Below are 18,925 nucleotides of genomic sequence, written 5' to 3' on the forward strand. Positions count from 1 at the left end.
GGCGCCACGAAAACCATAAACGTCAAAAGTCATTTATTTAACTTAATGCTCGCTTGGATTACAGTTTCACAGGTGGGCATTAGTGAATGGGTGGTCGTGCCTTAAGTTTTGATTTAAGCTTTTTTACCTGCAAACGCAACCATGACCGAAACACACGAATTGTACTTACTTCGAATTGCAGCCACATTCCTCGTTAATGCTTGCTCTCTGAATTAAAAAATCTAAAGCAAAGATATTTGTCTCCTAGTAAAGCATGAAATGCTCACAATATCAGACTGATTTTAGCGCTTTTAATGAAACTTCATTGCGTAAAATTAATCAAAGCCAAGTCAGAAAAGTGTTTTTATCAAATGAAACAGTAAACTTTTATCTGACCTTTGCATGACGTATACTTCAAGCTGAATGCAAAGTATTCAATGTAATATTCAAGTTTTAGTCTATATACCTATAGTTCAAATTAAAAATATGGCTGAAATGACCAGAGAAGTGTTTGTTTAGCTTCACGCTAGTTGTAGTAGTAAATCCTCATATTCCAAACATTGTATGCAAACCAATAAGGTTACCAAAAATGTCAGAACTAAAGGTTTCCCCTTTAATGGTGCTCTTCTATAAAATTACCGCACAAAATGATCGGTTGCATGCATCCGGTTCGACGCGGTAGGGAATTTTGTGATGCATATTAATTGATCAATAAACGAGTGATCGCTCACCGAAAGGTCTAGGTTTGGCATTGCCTAACCAAATTGCACTTCGACCTCAAGCAGGAATAGTACGCCCCCAGCAATGGAGATGATATCTTGCGTCGGTAATGAAGCGGCGCGTTTCATATAAGAGGGTTTCTCATACACTCATATATGTATGTTGTCAATTTTCCTTTCGAGTGCTCCAAACGATCGGCCAGTACTCCCCTTCAGTGCCACCTTCATTAAATACACATTTTAAACAATTATTTAGCATAAGTACGCATTACAGCGGAGCAGGTATGGTTGGAATATTTAATCAGTGGTGAACATCACACACGGCGCTACTTCCCTGCAGCAGCACCCTTCCCCAATATTCACATGTAGGCTAAACATGAGCAAACATATTCAGGTAGCATTTTAGCGTCATGAACAGCTCCCAGCCCACACTGCACGGTCTTCAACGGCGCCTATAAAGGCCCACTACTGTGGACATCACCGACAGCAGCTGATACAATCGCTATTTTAAACGAAACAAAATCTGATAGCGCACAAGCAAAATGACTATCTTCCCCTGCCGCTGAATAAAACTCATATAAACATGTAAAGATGATATTTGCACCCCGCGCACCGTGTCTATATAGAAAAAATACTCTGTTAGCAAATGATTTAAACGCGATTGAAAATGGCATACCGCGTGTTCAACCTTTGTAAATAAATGACCCGCTTCTTATCGCGGCTGTTCTTTGAGATGCAATTAGCAAACCGCCCCAGGCAGGGCAACCGTCATAGGGCTTGCAGCTTGCAGCTTGCAGTACAGAGCTGGAACCAAGGGGCTGGCGGGGCACTGGATGCTACCGGAATCAACACTGGCACTTGTGGTTCGATTCGATCAAATCATTATCGATATCAACAACATGCTGTACAGCTGTTGACGCCGGCAATCCTCCATCCTGCTCGGAATAGGTTAATGTATGTGAATTTGTGCGATTTTTCACCATCATCGATTGAGCCGGAGCTCAGAGCCATCTCCGGGCGGCCGGTCGGTGGTGAGTGACGATGGGATGATCTTTGTAATTTATGCGTTTCGTACAAGCTGGGTGATTTATGGACGTGTATTTAAATGCCATCGTAATCTTGTTTGGATTTTCTTCTTCCGCGAAAGCGGAAACCAGCAGGAATTTTGAATATTTGAAAGCCTAACTAAAATTACTGTTTTTGATATGCGAACTTTCTCCTCAACAAAAATGTCCAATTGATAACCAAGTGAATGAAGGTTTCAAAAGCAAACTAAATCTTACTTTACAGAAAGGTTCCGGACAGAAAGTTTAACATATGTGAGCATCATTATGTCATATTTGCGACAAGCAGTAAAATTCCGGAATTACTAGTCATTACTAGTGACTACTAGTGACTTCGATCAGTACAGTATAACTTAGTGTATAAACCTACACAATTACTACATTGTAATATGATGATTAGTTTCGTTTGAGTAACGGTTGTATATCATTAATCGATTAAACGTGTAATTAATAATTTATTGAGTTTCTTTATGTAGTTTAAATGAGCATTAATACGAAACACTTATAAAACAGTCCTAAAACCGGAATTGTAGTTGTGATATAATATGCCATTTAATCCATGCATCGATATACGCTGTCGCTGTTATCTGGGTTATTGTTCTAGCAAATTGGTTTAACTTCCGCGAGTATTCGACTTACCGGTTGGCTTATCAAGAATCCCACAAAGACTTGATTAGCAGTTTAAATCGCTAAGCGATCAAGGCAAAATTCGATAACACATGATTCTTGACAGCAAATGTCACCGCCAGAACCGCCATCGCACTCGGGCACCGAAAAGTCGTACATCTTCCTCAATGCCTTGCGTGCTGATTTATATTTCAAGAACAAAATTAACATTCATCAACCATCGTGGAAGCGGGAATAAAATTTCCATAAACACTGAGAGACACACATACCGTGCAGTGTCGGGCCACTCCAAAATGCGGAATGCAGATTGCCTCATCCGATCGGCGTCGTTGTCGCCGTCGCCGTCATCGAGTCATCTAGTCAAATATTTAGATTTCGTAGGATGGAGCTCAGTCTTGCATAGAATCGTTTATGAATTCATTAAAATCCGAACCGTCATTTGCTTTCCTCGATTCTTCTGCCGTAGAATGTGACACCCGAGCATATTTGCGTACATTTTCTGTTTTGGTTTTGGGCAAAACCCCTCTCTCTATCTCGACCTGTGATATAACTGACCTAGCTGCCAAGGAGGAATGAAAAGCCAGAACTGGTTTGGATTTCACTTTTTTCCGATGCTTGTTTAAAATTCACCAAGTGGCCTTCTTCGACATTGAAAACTTCTTCGTTCGTTGCCAGTATAAGTACATAATCGATTGTGTTCCAACCCACTTCTCGGGCGCGACCGTCCTCGACCGACAAAGGCAAGCGCACGCATCTGTTGGGGCAAATTATGTACGGCCTAATATTCAGGATTCGGAACGCATGGCCTCTCAGGATGTCAACGGAACTATAATCGGCCGATATTGTACGCCTCATTATCTGACGACCCCCAAAGGGCGGTCGGACGAAAAACCGATCAGACTAAATGACTTAACCGTATAGGACAGATTAATACTGCACTGTACTTGATCTAGGAAAATATTATTTTACGATAAATTCGAGGCGTTGTTTTATTTATAACCTTTTCCATTAATTTTTTTTTCTCTCCACAGAATTGCAATTCGGCGACTGAGCAGTGTTGCAAGATTCGCCCAACGCCACCGGCAACGCAGTGTCCAGACGACAGCTATGTCTGCGTATCACCCAGCTTATGCAACAACGGTTTACTGAACTTTGATGCGCAGAACGCGATTTCGTCCCTTCAACCGGTAAGTTATTTTCTGATGGAGCATTTTTACTCTTTTTTTTATCAGTGCTGTTGTTTGTTTGCGCTATTGCTGTTGTTGTTTTCCGCACGTACTTAAGCTTCCTCACTCGGCTCCGAACGTGACCAAAATGGTACAAAACTAGGGTGGTTAATGCTTGAAATACCATTAAAATGTAACGCAGGATTATATGAAAGATTTTATGGCCTCAAAGCAACCCTTGCCGCTCCGGCATAAATTGCGCTGCTTACCTACTGACAGCAGCGGTTGTGATCCTCGGCTGGCCGTAACGTGTAAACGAACGGCCTTGCCAGGCGCGCGAGCTGGTTATGTATAGCTTTCACGATTCATGAAAAAAACAGAACAGCAAACTTGTCGAGCAGCGCACGTCCGTCTGGGCCGCACTGCACGTCCAGGTTTACCGGTATCTGTATCTAGCTGCACGCGGCAGCCAGTGAAGTGTCCTTCCTCTCCCACATCCCGGTCTCACGAAAATGGTTTATTTACATACCTACTTTCATTTTCGTTCGCTCTTCTCGCTTCGCACCAAACCGACCCAATGTCGGAGAGTGCCATTGGAGGAATTTGGGATGACTAAAGTAGATCACTGTACCGCTTTAGTTGCAATTTAGTCGAGCAGTGCGAGCAGAGGATACACCCCTCACCGCGGGCCCCTTCATCGGTTGCACTGTGGGACAATGATTGGCAAAATAATGAACTGTAATATTTTGTCGAACTCTATTACGTTACATCATCGTCTGAGGGAAGCAGCGAAAATTGAAAAAGTATCGTAAACACTTGTAGAATTGCGTGAACTTTTGCAGTAATGATGCATTATAGTTACTGTTTCATGATTTATTTATTTATGGGCCATAGTGGCGCGTCGAAGATACAGTTAAACCTGACGATAAGATCATTGCAAATTCAAGATAATTAACTCGTAATGATGGACAGTTATGTATGCATGAAAGATTAATTTTATAAATGCCATACTATAGTTAAATTTTGCTAACATTCCTTTTGCTAACATTTTCTTTTGACTAGAACGTTCTTTATATCCTTGATTGGGAAATCACCACTTTTGAAGGATAGAAGTTACTTCAAAATACTGAATGCTTCATACGGCACCGTCGTCATAAACTTTAACAGCGAACAATTACTTTCGGTAAAAGTTTTCTTGGCATAAAGTATCGCAATAATATTTCCTGCAAATGCTTTTTTTACTGATTTGCGAAACTTGCCTTGGCGGTAAAATAACTCATGCATAGGTTATGAAAACAAATTGATGTCATCCATTACAGACATTTTGGTAGTTTCCCAAGCAACAATGTGAGTTTTAGTGTACTTTTATGACGGTTTTCAAGGCTAATTTTTGTATTAAATGCCATCATAAGAGTGTAATAAAACCCAAATTGTTACTTGGGTTGAGATATGGATGGATATATCCAGTATAAAGCTAAATTACAGCTCCTATTATCAACTGCATTTAGGCAGAAATTTCTTTCTTGTAAAATGGCTATGGTAAATTCTGCAAATGACGCGTGATCCACATAATATTAATAATATGTTTCGTGGTTTTTTTTTATCTGAAACACTTGAAACCCCATGTATGGGCTAGACGTAGGACTATGAATATAAATACAATTAATCTTTTGTAACGGTAGCTTTTACAATCAATGGAGAGGACGGCAGAAGAAAGTAATGAAACAAGTAACATTTTTGTAGTATAATAGTTTATTAATCACTTGTTCCACTGGAATTAGCTGTATAATAGTTTAATAAGCTGCTATACAACAAAAATGTTATTGAAGCAACGCTTAGGAAGTTGTGTACCATTCCTCTTTACTGAGGGATCTGCTGATCCAACCAAGCTATAATTCGATTAGCGGACCCTCCCGCTTGGGGAAAGAGGAACGGTACACAACTTGTTAAGCGTTGCTTCAGTGACCCTCCCTTGCCTGATTTTTCACTCTTTCCCCTTTACGCCTTGTCCCATTTTGTTTGGATACTATCAACATCTTTGTTTCATTACTTTCTTCTACCGTCTCTTCCGTCGATTATGAAAACTTCCATTATAAAAACGATTATATGCCTGATCTCTTGAAAGGTCAAGACAAAGCATGAGGTTGGGCTATAAATACAATTCTTTTTCTTAACGTTGAAATCGCCTTTTTGTGTAGATTTCATATAGAGTCATTCATTTGACATATTGAATGTTACTATTTAACAAACCTAGACTCAACAGGATCGTAGCAACTGGCCCTGCAATTGTCCTAACTCTGCGCTGCAGAGCTGACTGCGAAGTCTGTCGTATAAAAATAGAAGGTCAAGTTTCGATAACGGAATGTAACACCTAGGCTTTGCTTTTTTTTATTTAACAAACCACTAGTTCTTGAATTCGAATTTTAGAGCATCGCGATTGGTAGTTCTCAAAGGCACCATTGTGATATTCACCTGACTTGCTTATCCAAGTAGCAATTAAGGTTTTATTACATTCTTCAAGTGCTTTTTATAATTTTTTTTGAAACGATGGTTCTACAATTGATGAAGGGACGGTAAGGGAAAGTAATGAAGATGGTTTTTTTGGGAATGGAGGGGAAAGAGTGGAAAGGAAGGGGCGGGGTTAATAGGTAGCTACGTTTAACAAGTTGACGTTGTGACTCCTACCCATGTCGCTACAATAATAAGGGGGGTTGTGCAGTCTTCTTTTGCCAAGTGCCTCTGTGGTTCATAGGTACACGGGTACCAGCAAGCCACATGCCCTGGCAGGTGTTGTGGGTTCGAATCCGGTTATAATCTCAGATTACAGCTTGGTTCGACCCATGCTACCTTCCAGCATTGGATAAAAGGTAGGAGTCACAACGACAACTTGTTAAGCGTAGCTATCTATTAACCCCCCAGCCCCTTCATTCCCACTATTTCCCCTTCATTCCCAAAAAATCCTTCTTCATTACTTTCCCTTACCGTCCCTTCATCAATTGTAGAACTATTGTTTCAAAAAAAATATTAATATATGCCTGATCGCATTTCAAGGTCATGACTAAAGTCACGAGGTTTGGTTGCTTTTTATGGCTAATTTCATAATTCGCTAATAAAACTAGGAGCTGCATTAGAACCTGCAGATGACCGCTATAAAACTGCCTCTTGACAAAGTGGCCCACTCTTCAGAAGACTTTTGTGACCTCTTTAAGAATCTGGCAATAAGATAAAGTAGTTTTGTAACGTTCTGCTGAAAACAGCAAAAAACCCGACTATGCTTTTCGCTGCTTGACACCCATCACCATAACTTAATGAAGATTTTCGCTTTGTTTTATAAAGCTTTGTTGCTCTGGTAAAAGCTAAATCAGTCAACTAGCTTTGTTAACTTGAAAATATAAATCCGCGAGCAAAAAAGTTAAAGTTTACTGCCAAATCATCCTGATCGATTTAGTTTATAGTAACCATGATAAAATATCCGGTAAAAAAATAATAAATTTTCAGCTGTTTCCGTAGTTGTGTCAGCACATGCGCATTAAATTTCATCGTGCATATTGGCATGATAGGTGGATGAAATCAACGCGAAATCAAAGTTTTGCAATTTTTGAAAACCAGTAATTTAAGCAATGTTTTCTGGTATTGCAATACCATTACGGAATGCATCAGAATGTTCTCAAAAGTCGAAGGACTATTTGACTTCGGTATGCCTTCGCACTTATTCGCGCAAAAGATAAGAAGATCTAATTTACTATAATCTGTAATCAGTTTTATTCATGTTTAGTTTATAGTCAGATGAAGTACTCGAATGAATAACAAATAACAAACTAATAACAAATACCAAATGCTTACAAATCTCCTCTCTCGTTGCATAGCTCGAAATATTACTTTGTAGAAAAACTTGTATTGTAATAATTGCTTCAACGCAAATATATAAAAAATAAATAAAAAAATAAAAAAATAAAAGATAACTGTACGTGGTTTTTCACGAGAATTACTGTCCGCTTAGGCACGATACTGGACTAATAAACCACTCGTCATATGTTCGATACTCAGCTAGGCGGTGCTGCTTGATAGAGTCAGTAGAATTGTTGCACTGAATGTACGCGGCCTCGTGAAAACCGCTAAAAAGCGATATAAAGCCATTTTTGCTTCTTTGAATCTCCCCTTTGTCAATGACCATCTTATCTCCGTCCATTTTAGATCCTCCTCTTGTTTCTCAGCCATTTTTACATGTGTTATCTATATGCATTTCACATAATGTAAGACAAATAAAGCTTTTTTCCATTGTTAGGACCTCCTTCTCGTATTAGGGACCACCTACCTTTTTATCAATTACATTGTTATTACTCCCTTATATCAAGGAACATTTATGCCAAGTTTTACGAAGAACCGTTCAATCGATTCGGAGTATGGCAGTATATACAAAGATACATTCCCTTTTATAAAGGGCGACATTTTGAACAAGTGAGGGTCCATTATACGGTTAATAATACAAAACATGTCGCCATTAGTGGACCCTCTCCATGCACAATGCACTAGAATTCCTATAATGGACCCGGCCATTATCCTATTGTAAACTACAAGGGTCCATTAAAGGAAAACGGACATTCCAACCTATTTTGAAAAATATGTAAAATATAGAGATTTGCATCACAAATTGATATATTTTTGGGTTTAATCGAAAGTTGCTTATATTATAAGTCCCATCGGCTGGGTGTTAAACGTTACCAGTTTTAAAGAATTCATGAAAGAAGACAATTCAAGCACTAAATGGTCCACTAATGATTAATTTGCCCTATGTACTGGTTGAACCCGCTGCGAGGATTGCTACGCATGCAACTAAATAAAAAAATTTAAGTAAACTGGTGCGTTTATGGTTGTTTTTTCGTTTATACTTCAGAGGGGGGAGGGGCCTCGAATCACCATAGAAATATTCCTTGCCTTCAAAAACCTTTTGGTTCCATTTGATTGATTAGTTCTCGAGCTATGCAGAAACTTGCGTTTTATTTGTATGGAAGCCACTCCCAACGGGAGGAGGGGTCTCGGACCACCATAGAAAAAATATTTGCCTTCAAAAACCCCGACATGCCAAATTTGGTTCCATCTGCTTGATTAGTGCTCGAGTTATCGAGTTCCTCGGCCCCAAAAACTCCTGCATACAAATTTTCATGCCGGTCGGTTCCGAGTTTATAAGGGTCAGAGAAACAGACAGACAGAAGGTTTTTTTTATAGGTATAGATTGAGATATGCATCCGCTCTCCAGCCCTTTTTGCATTCCAGCTACCTGCGCATCTTTTTTTGTTTCGGATATTCCTATAATTCATTAGACAAAGAGCAATTCTCGTTGAAACGAGGCCACTACTGTCACGAGGCCCTCAAATATCCCAAGTAACAATGTGATTTTTATTGTACTCTTATGACAGTCTTCAAGATTAATTTTGGCCTTGAATGCCATCATAAGAATGCAATAAAACCCAAACTGTTACGTGAGATTAGAACTTTTGTACTTAATTGGTTGAAAATAGTTAAAAAATGAGAATTACACTTTTAATACCTTGAAACACCGGACCCCTCGTCCGCCAAAGGGCCCAACAGTTAAAAAAATGAGGAATTTTCAGCAAACCATGAGATATATATCATGTGATATTTTATGAATTTACAATAAAAACAACTTGTAATGGAACAGTTCTGTAAAGAAGAAATTCTGAGACTTCAAATGGAGTAAAACTTTTTTGGTGGCCATCTTGGATTTGGTCGCCATATCGGATTTTATCATAAAATCGCCGTTTTCGTCATGAGCTTTCAACCGATTTTCATTGTAAGACCACCATTGGAAAACTGAGAAAAATTGAGAATCTTCTTGGGGACTACCTCCCTTTTTAAAAACCCAGTGCGGATTCCCTTATGTCAAGGCATATGTATGCCAAGTTTGGTGGAGAACAGTCACGCCGTTCTGGAGTTATGGCGGAACAATAACATAAGTGTCAAACGATGTGTCTAACGGATGAGAATTAATGTTAAAGTTGCAACACAAACAACGGTTTTATCTGGATTGCCTGAACCTAGTGCGGACCGATTAGGTACTGGTTTGACCAAAATGATAACAGGCTCTTGTTCGCTCATCTTTGAATAGAACCAGTGTTTTTAGTTTTCTGATCAACTGTTTGGTCTGCCTCTAAATGTTGCTAAATTTACTCTTTAACTCCGAGGTATTGGCCGGTGTCCGCACTTTGGAAACCACAGTAACGCCATTGTCGTTGTACCATTGCAATGTTTGCTTCAATTTGAATAGTGACAGCTTGTCAAGTCGGACCAGAAAAGGAAACAAACTTCATGCTGCTTCGCAAAGGAAGGCAATTCTTTGAGTAAACTTCCTGATTCATGGATCTAGAAGTTACGAGAGCGTCACTTTTCAGTTCATAGCTGCAAATTCTTGCCAAAGAAGGATTTTTTTTCGGAACATCGATCTCTTGTTTATTTTGCAGTCTTCCAAAAAACTCCAACGAATTCTTGTCTAGTAATTTGTCCGAAACGACTTTGAAGTGTGTTTCATATTTCGTAACAATTGAGTTTTGTTAGCAAATTCTCGCAGAGCTTCCTAAAGCGTAATTATCATTTCGCCTATACATTTGATGTTAATCACTAAGGTCGTCACACTCATTTGAAAACAAGTCCAACAGGCTCAGGACATCTGCAAAAAAATGACCATATTAACCAGACAATTCTTGGACTCGCCCCACTGTGCGCTTCTTCTTCGCTCGTCCACCCCGATGGCGTTGCGATGGCGTTGGTGATCGTACGTACTGAACCGGTAACTGGTTACCTGCCACTGCCGCCGTAGGCTAGTCAGGCTGGGAGGAGTAACACCGGCGACCGCCTGGAGTCTTATGTAATAGACCAGATCGTCGTCGTCTTTGGCTAGCAGCAATGGTCGGGGCTACTGTTTTTTTTCTTCACACCACGGATTTGGGCAGTGGGCACACACCACCACCGGGTGATTAATGTTGGCTTGATTGGATATTTGGAAGATTCGTGGAGTAGATTGCCGGAGAATTAGTTGCACTAATTTCGCGATTAGTCTTGTATAGTGATACATAATGCTCAGTCGGGTTCCCCGGCTAGTGTGACCCTGTCCGACGTTCGGGATAACGACTTGACGTGTATCCTGCTGACATTCATTAATTGACGATATTATGCCCCGAAGATTATGAAACTAATTGCCGTGCTTGCTCAAACAGTCGAGTTATATTTTCTGCATTTTTTTCGGCAATAACTGTCAATTAGCGAATGATACTCGAAACTGCTTCCCTGTGCAAAACAAAAATCGACATTTCACCCACGGCAGTCAACGATGGTCGTTGAAAGCTACTTTTGGTGCAGAAACATAAAAAAATGTAGTCGGTACCAACTGGTTTCCCCCTTCATTTGATGGAGTGGACTATTTTGCCGAAAGATTGCTATCCCTCTAGCGGTAACCTAATGAGAAATCTCGCACCTCGCCTACAGTCGTCTCTTCCAAAATGAAATCTCAAAACGGTCGTTTTTGCAAAGAGAAGTGAAACGTCATAAATTAGAAGCTTTCGTTGTGTAACCTCCTCCTTGGAAGCTCAATAATAGAGTCATCTACGGACTGGAGGACTTTCGTCTAACACCTGCCGGCGGCTCTGCAGGCAGCTACTTTTGTGGTCCGTTTGTCAACAGCACCAATCGATGCCGGAGCGGGTACCATTAATGTAGGAGCAAATTTGCACAAAAAAAAACTAGCGAAAATTGATTACTTGTTTTTACTAACCTTCCTTCGCGGTTGGCGCCAGTGGCACTTCAGCTGGAGTGGTCGCACAGTCATCGGTCATTTGATGCTTTGACCGCGGTAATCTAGTCATAAATTGTGGCTTTTTATTGGGTACTGTTTATGAAAGTGGTCGGTATCGATTGATAAAACTATGCCAATGTCATGTGTGTTTTTTTGCATATAAAGTCTGATTTGCTAAAAAAAACTTTGTGAACAGGTCTTATTGCCCAAATGCGAACAAATCAAGCTAGAGTTTATTTTACCACCAGTGCTGCAAAAAGTAACTTTTAATCATTTTTTAACAATTGGCGGATGAGACCTATCCAAAGACCAAAAGCCAGAATGGCTTTTTGCTGTAAACCATCAAAAGCTTTCAAGTCGAAAAAGCATCCGAAAACTAGATCATTTATTCGCTTTTAACACTAGACCCACTGTTGCCGGAGGCCACGATCGAAATCTGATGAAAATTAATATGTCATTCAACAGCTGTCTGTCTGGCTGATTAACAAAAAAGAAAAAAACCCAAAACTTGTCCCGATACGTAACTAACCACAGGCAACACCAAGCGTTTTGGGGAGTGTACCGTGTAATTCTTACCGAGAAGGTAAGCCACTAAACGAAACCAAAAAAAAGCAACGAACTACATTCCACTTGCGGGGTACCCGAAATTATCGAATTTTATTGTTCACAATGTTTCGGAGGAAAGGCTGGCAAAAACCGCATTATGTGACCGCATTCAATCCTACCGCGGAAAGTGGCTCGAGCCGGGGGTAGCCGCAGGACACTAAATTGTTCAACAACCTTTAATGATAATCATTAACATTGTATTATACTTTGACGCACTTTGCATTCGGTCTGTCCGGCCGATCGACTGACCGACCGACCGACTGACCGACCTAGGACCAGAGCAAGTCAATCAAAGTGTAGATTGCTGGGGATTTAATTTTATTCTTCGGCTTTGCTGGCACCCCACGTGTCAGCAGTTGTTATCCAATTTTTAATGACTGGCGATCTCCCGGGGAGAATGCATGCTTTCTTGGATGGATAAGCATAGTGTTCGTTTTATTTTTGGAGGGAACAAAGGGTGTCACCCAACGTGACTCATTAAGCGTGGAATATAGGAGTTTTTGGTTGTAAGTTTGCACCTACCTGTGGCAAAGGTTGAGTTAGGGGTTGATTGATGCAGGTTATTGCGCGGCTGTTTGCTGCAACAGACACTGACACCCCAATCGGGAGAGTGACGGATTGGGTGTGAAATATCACGCCTTCTCGGTAATGGCAGGTTACATATTTTGATTTAAATTTAGGTTTTTTGGGTTGTTTGGCGGAAGACGATTTGCGTAACAATTTATCTTTCATCATTCGTTTATTTGCTAGTTTAGAATTTTTGACGCGTGATAGTTGATCAAAATCTGATCAACCATAAATTTGACCAAACTGAATAGGAATTAAACGTCACTGGTTGTAAAAAAATCGTAAACATCGATCAAACGAAAGCGCTTGTGTCTGTGACTCACCCTATTGGCGGATATTTACGGCTTTAAACCTTTGCAGCATATGCGTGGGTTCCTCGCCTAGTCGATGAAGTCTCTTCACCAAACAAGAGCAAACACGCAGCAAATGGATTCACATTCAAGTCCAAGGTTTTTTTTCTGGTTTTGCTGTTGGCACTAGCTATCACAAAAAGCTACCACGTTTATTTATTTTTATTTTTACGCTGCCAACGGCATGCACTACGAAGTGAGAATAATTGCTCCTACTTTCGTGACTTATGATGATAAATTTTTCTTTGCTCGACGGTGTGGCGGCAGCCGTTCTGAGATCGGTGCGATAATTTCTGTGTTTGCAATAGCGAATGAAAAAAACATCCACCACGAGTGTTGGGCACAACGGCTCAATTATCGATTTGAAACACCTTTTTTTTACCAACTACAAATCACATCTCTGCCTGATGAAGTCGTTAAATGCGATGGGCTCCGCGTTGTCGCTGTTTGTGTCTGATTAATTCGAACATGCGTTGGCATCAGATCAGATTTCGATTGCAACTACCACCGCTTGGGTCTCGAACAAGTGGCCGAAATGTCATTGCTCTCCTCGGTTGGCCTCGGTGGGATTTGATTTTGGAAGCATCACGACCTCCACCTTCCCACCGACGACGAACGGACGGACGATAACTGCCGCGGTGCCGACTCTTCTGGTCATTATGGTCTCCAGCTGCGGTGGTTTGAACTTTTTATTTCTAAATTTCGTCATCGATCGAGCTACAGCTAAGGAGCTTTTAAATGCGATTTGCGTGGTGATGTCCTAGCTAGAGGTACTGGATAGAGTCGAATTGATGGTAAAACGATGACATTTAGGTTTATTTTTTTTTTGCTTCTACCAGGGTTTGGTGTAAACTGCTGCCGTATTACGTACGTACTGGCAAACGTGGGCTGTGGAATTAAGTGGTTTGAGAAAAAAAAGATTATTCTGATAGCCTACTGGCGGCATATTCCCATGTGGTCTAGTCTACAAATAGCAGCAGAATATGCGCATGCGGTTCAACATATGCCCTATCGCGTGATTTAACATATTATAAGTAAAAGAATATTTTTCTTAATTACTTTGGAGTGATATATTAGTTTCCATTTCAACTTCTGACTTCATGTATAATGACAAAAGTCATTACAGTTTAACAAAACCAACTGAGAATATTCTTTTATATAGTTTTACATTACACTGATATTAGTTGACAGTTGAGAACTGTTTGCAGACTAGGATTCAGATTTTCTACTCGACGTGTTTATTCCTTCAGCAGTAAGCATTAGTGTTGCAAATATTTACTGTATGTAAATCGATTCCATTTTATTGTGCACTCGAGCGTCAACTTTGCATAATCTCGTATTTTGTTAGAAAAAAAATCTGTAAAAGTATATTCGTAGTTCATATAATTTCGTAGCGTTATTTTCTACTGCAAAAGTTGTTATTACGAATGGTTTGTATTTGGTGCGAGAGCACATTCGTAACACATTTCGCACCAGAACGCATTTGAGGCACGGTTATTGTCTGGCATCATTATCGATGAGATTGGGCTGCAAAGATTATATGTAGAAGAAAATCAACTCGCACAGTTATACTCTACATAGCTTGCAGTCCTCGTGGTTTTGTGGTTTGCGGAATTGTCGGTTGTTCTTATGGTAATATGACAAACAAGCACAACTTCAAATCCCGATCATGTCTGCTTTTTTCAGCTGCTTCTTGGTGGAGATATCACTAGCCTTTGCGCAAGAAATTGGGAGAAAGGTGTTTGTTCATCTTTTTAGACGGTGCCGAGTCCATGGGCATGGTCACTTTCTGACTCTTCTGAGTCGCGAAAATTGAAATGTGAGAAAGGACTTTATTACCATCTCTGTAAAAGTGCGTTTGAATACCCTTTTAAAAGACACCTATTAGTTTCTCTCGCAGATTATTGCTCATATACAACACCGCTCGTGTGACCAACTATTCATGATTAAAGTAGTTCATAACTCTCGAAGCAAAAGGCGTAAGGATAGATGAAACTTTCACAAGCATACCTAGCTAGACAGAGCAGAGCCGGCAAAAGTCACTCAAAATGAGCCGAACTTGCGCTTGAGCAACCCTATCACGCAATACTCAATGCAATTGTTTGCAATTTATAGGTATCTTTTTAGGTTGAATGCTGGGATACTAAGTCCGGTTAATTTCAAAGTCCAGCAGGTTCTTGACAATCCGACTGGGATCACTGACCACACCACTCGACCACAAATCTGCTCGCACGCGGCCGGTGTGGCCAAAAAAATGAACTGATGTTATAATTTCGCTACCATTAATTGAAACGACGCAACCAAGTTCGTCTATTTGTACACGTCATGCCCGTGCATGCAAATTATTGAATTTGTAATATTTTCTGCACCGCTTTTCAATACGCTCGGTTAACAAAGTTCTGATTCGGTATCCACCGTAGATGAGTGTTTTCAAGTTTTCAACAATATGCATGGAGTATAGTAACTATATATATAGTTCGGCGGATAGAAAACCTGGCGAATTGGCAACTCGGATTTTTGAAATTAAATTTGAAATTATGGAGAAATACGCAGGTTTTGACGAAAAATAATCGCTAGTGGGTGTTGAAAATGACTAGTTCTAGTCATTCTAGTAGTTCACAATTCGAATTTTGAATAACGTTTGGCTCCGCTTTTGACGTTTATTTGGCTCTCGATTTTTGTATCCGCCGAACTATATATATAGTAACTATAGCATGGAGTCGCCTCATATTTATTTTGGCCGTGTGAATAAATGAAATCCAGAGGGGCAATAGAAAGGGAATACGAAAAACTAATGCTAGCCAAGAGACACGTGTTCACGTTGATCATCCAGCATATTTCCGAGGTACTTTACCGAAGCTAGCTTGCGCGATACCGAGTGTTGCCGAAGTGTTAAAAACCGGTGCCTAAAATACAATATCAAAACCGGTGACGGTAGCTTTGTTTTGAGCGTGCAGTGCATTTCATCCGGCACGGGAGCAGCATAACTACACACTACACGGACTCCAAATTATAAGCGATGCTACCACGTGAAAGGTTTACGACTAGCAATTTCCTTTCCTTGCTTGACGTTTGAGACAGTAACAATTTTATTGGTGTGGATTTCAGAATTTTAGCAATTAAAGCAAAAATTTGCTTTACATTTACATTTTATGCTGATAAACCCAGTCCAGTTGATCCCTGCGGGGATTGAATACCCCTGATACAGAATGTCGCTTATCACAGTATCAGTATCAGTATCAGTAACATATTTCGCGCAATGCACCAAATCGACAGAGTCGATCGACTAAAGCTGGTTAACAAGCAGACTTCCCAGGTAACATTTTGGGTTTTATTACACTCTTATGAGGGCAGAGTACAATAAAACTTACATTGTGAATTGAGTTAGGCGATTCTTTGTGGCTGTAACTTAGACTTTGCACAATGGCGACCATGACGGTTTCTGCTCTTAGAGAATCCAAGCAACTTATTCCTCAAGTGTTTTATTGTCTGCATTAGAGAATCGCCCAAAAAAATCTGCATTTTGGAAACGTGAGTGAAGGAGTGTTATTTCTGATGGTAATTTGGTGACAAAATAAAACAACAAAAGAGAAAAAAGAATTGTTTCTTTGTTTCGTCGTCAATGGGTGCTTAACGTTTTTTGAACCACGTCAGGTGGACTGCAGACCTAAAATAGGGACGCAGTGGAAGGTAAATATTGAAGGTTAACGGTTTGAAACCCTCCCCTTTCATTTGCAATCGATTTGGTTCGAATAGGAATAAATTTTGTTTTTGCTTAGAAATTAAAAATAAAGTTGTTATATCTAGATGTATTACTGTATATGGTTCGGTACGACCAGAGATGCGTTAGTTGATTCGGTACGACCATTGTTGAATGAAGTATGTGGTTCGGCACGACCATGGATTATTTAGACCAGCGGTTCCCAACCTTTTTTCGGTTTGCGTACCCCCTGACGCATTTCCCTATATTGTTCTGCAGTGAACTAAAGTTTTGACGAACCCCTGGGGGTTCGCGAACCCCCATTTGGGAACCGCTGATTTAGACGGTTCGGTACGACCTTTTATTAGTGAACTTATATATGTTTATTAATTTATTTTATCAATTCAGTTGACGCTAGTGTACATCAATACATTTACTTATAACAGATTGCTGTTTCGTAGCTTCTGAACAAATCTATGTGAAAGCCGTTCAAAATCAAATATTTTTTCCACTCTCGTAACTGCTCCAATGCAGACCATAACTGGCTTGTTACAACCAAAACGTTGCGAAGCGCTAAAATTCAGGAGTGACAAAAGCAGGAAGAATCACTTTCACCATGAAAAATTTTGGCCATAAAAACAGCCTGGTGGGTTTTATGCCGGTATTTCCGTGAATCGAGGTCGAGTAGACGGCAACGGTAAGTCCTCAGGATTACACCTTGGCAGAGTCGCAGGGCAAGCCGAATAAACTTTCTCAGCACTCGTTCAATACGCAAAGTCCACGCTAGCTGCTGAGGACACCATACCAAGCTACAATTCTCAAGCGGCGGTCGAGCATAAGGACCATATAATGATTTGAGGCGGTAGGGATCCTTGAAGTCTCGTCCAATTTATGAATTTGAGATTGAGATTGAACGTTAGATTAGTATTTAGCAAGTACCAAGGTCAATAACATGGTTGACTCTGCGTAACTCTGTCCCATCTGTTCAGTGACGAAAGAAGGTCGGGTTTTCTGAGCGATGAAAGCTCATCACCTTGCATTTAGCAACACTTATTGTGAGCTAGTTTCGTTTGCACCAAACAACAAAAATATCGAGTAGAGCTTGTAAGCGGCGACAATCGTCAACTTATTCAACTGCCAGAAACAGTTTAAGCTCATCAGCATACACAGGCCTGCATCTGGTAGCCAACTGGAAGGTGACGTCGTTTAAAAACAGCGAGAAAAGCAGCGGGCCCATGTTGCTGCCTTGCGGAACAAGTAGTTGTTTTGACTCCTACCTTTCGTCCAATGCTGGAAGGTGCATAGGTTAAACCAAGCTATACTCTGAGATTATAACCGGATTCGAACCCACAACACTCGCCAGGGCATGTGGCTCGCTGGTACCCATGTACCTTACAACCGCAGAGGCGCTGTGAATCAAGCACTAGATGATGTAGGGGAATTGTGTATAACGTGCCCCTTTTCGTTTTTCCCTAAACAAGCGAAATTAAAACGCAAAACCACCCAGAAACCATAGTATTTGATGTAACTAGCCTACTATGCAAGTATGACAGTTGTCACATGCTGTAAAAACAAAACAAAAATAAATTTGTTTTTGAGCAGCTTTCGATGTAACTTTTGGCGTCATTTCCATAAGCTGTTTTCTTGTCAAAATCTGTAAATAAGCGGTTGTTGCGATTCGATTGCGTGAAGTGAACTTCAAACAGGCATCCCTGCCTTAAAAAAGACGGAACGCTTAATTTGCTTTAGCATTTAATATTTTTTCAAATAAGTGTGCAAGTAGTGCAATTTGCCCCCTTGCAAATATGGTTATAAACATAGGTAAACAGATCTAAGTTGAAGTCAATTGCCATTATTTAATTCAATTACTATTGTAGAGTAACTGTGGTGGGAATAATTTATTGACAACGTCCAAATTCCAGATAAATCAACTACGCGGTGCAAAATGCCACAGCTACAGTGTAATGTGCCCCAAGCAGAAAAGAAAAAGTGCACCAGAAGGCCGAAACTAGGTTTATTTTATATAAAAATACGATATTTTGAAAACAACGGAAATAGTTTTACTTTCTACAAAATAGAGTTGGTCTGTCAATGGTAGAAATACTCAAACTACCGCGTTGGGCATATTATACTGCAGGTGGGGCATTTTACCCCGTGCAGACGAGCAGCTCAACATTTGGGTGCTTTTATTAAATAATTCCTAGCATATTTATTCCACAATACTAAATCAAATAAACAATTGCAATTGGTTTTCAGCTCAAATACCAATATAACTCGTAGTTGTAACATTAATATGGGGAAGCATAACAGAGTTATATCCATTTATTCTTAAGGGGGGCA

General features: G+C 40.2%; 1 protein-coding gene across 1 annotated transcript in view; it reads left to right on the forward strand.

The window, feature by feature from the left end:
• Positions 1-18,925, forward strand: part of LOC128740569 (mucin-5AC) — a 92,299-nt gene that overhangs the window by 19,396 nt on the left and 53,978 nt on the right. The window contains exon 3 of the mRNA XM_053836119.1: positions 3,421-3,576. Within this exon, the coding sequence (XP_053692094.1) occupies positions 3,421-3,576 (156 nt within the window). The remainder of the gene's footprint in view (positions 1-3,420; positions 3,577-18,925) is intronic.

Source organism: Sabethes cyaneus, chromosome 3 (genome assembly GCF_943734655.1).
Source record: "Sabethes cyaneus chromosome 3, idSabCyanKW18_F2, whole genome shotgun sequence".
Classification (NCBI taxonomy): Eukaryota; Metazoa; Arthropoda; class Insecta; order Diptera; family Culicidae; genus Sabethes; species Sabethes cyaneus.